This window comes from Dipodomys ordii, unplaced genomic scaffold, assembly GCF_000151885.1.
Source record: "Dipodomys ordii isolate 6190 unplaced genomic scaffold, Dord_2.0 Scaffold255, whole genome shotgun sequence".
NCBI lineage: Eukaryota > Metazoa > Chordata > Mammalia > Rodentia > Heteromyidae > Dipodomys > Dipodomys ordii.
Window position 1 is genome coordinate 222,258 of NW_012267471.1, and position 5,023 is coordinate 227,280.

Consider the following 5,023-nt stretch of genomic DNA (forward strand, 5'->3'; position numbering starts at 1 on the left):
TAGAAGAAAAACAAAGGAGGAGGTAGCAATGCTCGATAGGAAATATATTCATTACCTTACTCATGTAAATGTAACCCCCTCTGTACAGTATTTTTGCAATAAAAACATAAAAAAGAAGAGGGTGAAGAAGAAAAGAGAATAATACTAATCCTGTCATGGATTTATTCCAATAAAAGGAGAGAAAGTATCAAGTACTTGTTGTCTTTCCATTTATGTTCTATGTTAAATACTTCTCAGAACATCAGTTCAGCGGTCTATTCCTGAGCTGTAAATCAGAAATTTTCTGTATGCCAATATTATATCTTTACTAACTTCCATGTGATCTCCCAAAATGACTGGTAAATACTAAAAGCATGCACTCCAAATTTATCTCTTTACTGTTTAATTAGGAGCTAATTACCTTCTTTAGATAGGTTTAGAAAAATATCTAAAATATCTAAAGTCACATAAACAAATATTAGCAACGCAAAATAATAATTGTATCTTAAATATAGAAATAAATCACTAAATTCACCAAGTGATACAGTTTTGTCACTTATTATATCACCAAACTATACAGCCTGAATTCAATAATTAAAGCATGTTAAATAACAATACACAAACATGCATAAAACTGAGCTTTATTCCCACATTTGTTTTTTTCCTCCTTTGAAGTATGGCCTTCCCTAATCTGCCCATTTTGGCTACACAGGAATACTGTTTCTGTCTTAAATATGACCTCAGATGTCTTTTCCCACAGTGCTGTTTTCTCATCTTTTAATGATGAGTGCTAAAGCCCATCTCTTCTTTGTTCTCTTCTGATGTCATCAATCAGTTTGGTCATTTGCTGGAAGATGTTGACATTTATGGTATCAAGAACAGGGGCATAACTGATGTATCTAGCAGCAAGCTTCTGACCAGTTTGGTCCTGCTGTGTCCTACACCCACAATCCTACTGTTCTACACACTAAGTCAATGCAATCACTGCCAAAGAGGTGTTATCAAAAGTATAAAACTGTCTAGCAATTAGGTAGGACACTAAAGGTAAAGGAAAATGTATAAAGCAGGTGCAGGCTTGGAGTTCTTGAGGCAAGCACTCCTCCTTCCTCAGAACCAAGAGCAAATGGGAGGTAGAGTGGGCTGAAGGAGCCATATGAAAGAATCAGATGTCATCCAGGATCCCCTTGGGCCCTAGCGACCATAGCTGTGGCCTCCACTCAATTGCTCAGCACAGAGTTTTCATGAGCTCCTGGGCTTCATGCAGTCAGCTATCCCCAGTTCCTTATCAATGAATCTTGGAAGGTTTCCCAGAGGTTTCTTTTGGCCAAAAACATACCTTTGTTTTATAATATGGATTATATAAAATATACTTTAACTGTCCTGTGATCATTTCAATTACAAAATTCCCTTTGAAATCTTAATATTGAGAAAATTGATTGATGACAGAAGACATTTGAGTTTTCTATGGAAGCCTATTTATTAGTGGACAGAATAGGATCATGTTCATGAATATGAATGAAAAGTTTTAGAGTGAAAATGTTAAGTACTCCTAACAAAAGACCATGTATGCTGCTGTTCAAATACCTACCATTAGATGGTAAGCAAACCCAACAAGAAAAAAGCCCTGAGGCTGATGTTAAAAATCCTTACTGTCTGAAGCTTGGCAGCTCCCCACCCAGATTTCAAGGCACTGGCAGTCTGTTCACAATGGACCACATCTCCCAATGTGCAAGTTCCCAAGTATCTTATTTTACATTAGGATCTGTAGCCCCAAATCCCTGCCCATGTTGACTGCCCCATCAGGATTCGTAGGGTGAAGTCTGAACTACAAGTCAACAGTGGAAAAGAATATGAGAGAACATGAGAGGCAACTCTGAAGATGTCACAGTCGTGTGATCAATGAGGATGAATTATGTTCATGGAGTCAGAGCAGGAAAGGGAAAAACACACTGAAGACTTTTAAGTAAAGCAAATTGGATACACTGGGCACATCCCAGAGATCATAGAGGGCAGGATGGGAGAGAGATGGCAATTTCATTGTGCTCTCCAGAATTCCAGTGAGCAGGTTGCTGCTCTGTCCACAAGTGCACAGGGTGAGTCCTGAGCTTCACCACAGTCAGACTATGTTAGAGAGAAAAGACCACATGGAGAAGTGCCCATTGTGGGTTCCTAATGTTCATACTCAATTTGTGAGAACTCAAAATGATGTTACATAAACAATTAACATTATAATTCTTTAATGTCCTAATCATTTCTTCACTAATTATAAGTAAAAAATTTCTATTTATATATTCTAACACATTATCATTTAATTTGTAAGTAGACCAGTTCTGTGTGAGTATATTCTTTTTTTTAAAGACTTTAGTAATAAATATTTGTATTATCTTTTAGTAGTACAAAGGGACTTAAGTTCAATGAGCCAATTTATGGGTATTATGTGTCTTGAACAATGTCATCCCATCCATCCTTCTTTACCCCTCTGCATATTTGTAAGTCAGTAAGTCACAAATATGGCTGGTGGAAATAAATGAAAGGAAACAGAGAAGGTACATGCCAAAGCAGCCATTAAAACTGTGAATAGTATTCTTCTCATTGGAACTGGATCCTGTCAGGTTGTTGGCTTAAAAGTTCCCATAAAGTTCATGCCCCTGGAAGAGCAAAAGAGGTCAGTACCCAGGATGCAACACCATGTTTTGGATTTTTGCTATCATGCCAGCAGTAAGATCTGTATATCAAAGCTGCAGGGTAAGTTACAACTGCACTTCTTGTATCGCTGCTCTGAGCAGGGACAAGAAAAGCAACAGTTTGTATTCACTCAGATCTTTCTCTAGTTCTGTCCTGATCAAGATATTTCTTCATGCTTCTTAACACTGGTTTTACATGGAGACTCCCACTTTTTCTTCTTCTTCTTCCTCCTCCTCCTCCTCCTCCTTTTACTCCTCCTCCTCACCTTCTCTTTCTCCCCCTCCTCGCCGTCCGTCGTCATTGTCTTCATCTTCGTCTTCGTCTCATTCTTCTTTTTTTTTTTTTTTGAGTCGACAGTGGCATTTATGGTGCTTGTATTGAGTAGCGCTGATTTTTGTTGAGCTAATCAGATCTGGCATTAATAATCAGCCCTTTGTTCTGATGAACAGTTCTGCACTGGTGATTTATAAATGTATTATTGTAAATGAATGTGCTTAGTGTTAAAAGTGTATCGTTTCAAGATTTTGTTTTTTGTCAGTCATGGGGCTTGAACTCTCGGGCTGAGCACAATCCCTCAGCTCTGCAACTCAAGACAAGCTCTACCACTTGAACCATAGTGCTACTTCTGGTTTTCTGAGTGGTTTATTGGAGATAAGAGTCTCATGCAGGGCTGGGAAGGTGGCTCAGTGGTAGAGTGCTTGCCTCGCATGCATAAGGCCCGGGGTTCAATTTCTTAGCACCACATAAGCAGAAAAGGCTGGAAGTGGAACTGTGGAACTCTGAAAGGCCCATTACAAGGAAATGATAAATGTTGAAAGTGATGGAAATGGATACCAGACACACTTAAATATGAAAGATTCCCTCTTGACATGGTTTTCATATGAAGTCATGGAGGTTGAACAGGTTGGACTGTGAATGCTGTGCCCATTGAACAAGGGCTCAGTCTCAGACTTCTGGGACATATGAAGCATATTCCCAGGCTTGACCCCAATCCACTCTCTTAATTAGATCCAGAGCCCCAAGACACAGAATGCAGAGACCACTGGCTGTGTGCAATTTTGTAACTTTCTCAGGTTGAACCAACCAAGAGTCAATGATTAAACTCTGCTAATGGTTTGATGGTTAGGCAGGGTTTGATGAACACACAGAGCAGAAGCTAGATAAGGTACAACTGGGCTTCTTCTGAACAGAAAACACAGGATAGGCTAAAGTTGTAGGCTTGGATGTGCTTGAAGGAAGTATTAAGAATTTCATTACAAAGAAGTCATTTGATTCATAGATCATAGGTTGGTTCTAATACTAATAAAGAGAGACATTTTTCAAAAATTCCTTATGGTTTATCTGAAGTCTCCTGGTCTTTATATTCAGATAATTGTTCTCCTGGTCATTATAGATTGTATTTTGTCATATTGTCACAGATTCTTCATTTCCACTCAGAGTCACTCTCACATTGATCTCAACATCTTCCTCCTACGCAGACTCACACAATCTGCTGGTCTGCTCCCCAGACCAGCCAGCCATGAGGGCAGCTCACCCAGCCAGATGGGAGGTTTTTGTTCAAGGCTGTATCACTGTGGGAGGATCATGTGTAGCTTGAAAACAGTAATAAACTCCCACATCCTCAGCTTCCACCCTGCTGATTGTCAGTGTGAAATCTGTGCCTGACCCACTGCCACTGAATCTGTCTGGGACCCCAGATGCTCGTTTGGAAACCAAATAGATCAGAGGTTGTGGAGACTGGCCTGGCTTCTGCAGATACCAGTCCAAATAGGTGTTCCCATCGCTATACAGAAGGCTCTGACTAGATCTGCAGGAGATGGAAGCCAGCTGTCCAAGGGTGACAGGTAGGGAACTCGGGGTCTGGGTCATCACAACATCTCCACTGGAACCTGAAATTAGAATAAGACCGAAGTGCAAGATTATATATAATCATAGAGAACCATGTGTTTATTACTATTATTTAGATAAATATTGTCTCTTGTTCATAGTCATGATTTGATTTATAAACTCAAAATACTAAATATTAAAAAGATATATTTTTGAAGCACAAAAGTGTCTGTAGAAGTCAATGACAGTATTCCTTCCCAGCAGAATCTTTACCCAAGCACAGGTACTCATTCTGGAATGTTTCTCACTCTCTCAGACCTACACATTATTTGTCTTATCATGAACATCTAACACACAGATAAGGCACAACTGGGCCTTGAAAGCTCTCCCTTCTGCCCTCTCTCATTGCTCATTTCCCTTTGTCCTTACCAGGGATCCAGAGCATTAACAGCCACAGGAGCTGAGACAAGGACTTCATTTTTGGAGTAAAATGAGGAGTCTTGACAGATCAAGGCAAGTTCAGATCTGAGCC

At 39.6% G+C, this 5,023-nt stretch overlaps 1 gene segment (V, D, J or C); it reads right to left on the reverse strand.

Moving 5' to 3' along the window:
* Window positions 1–4,221: 4,221 nt before the first annotated feature.
* On the reverse strand, window positions 4,222–5,023 carry LOC106000972. The segment is given in 2 exon segments: window positions 4,222–4,553; window positions 4,921–5,023. Coding segments are annotated over 2 exon segments (381 nt in total).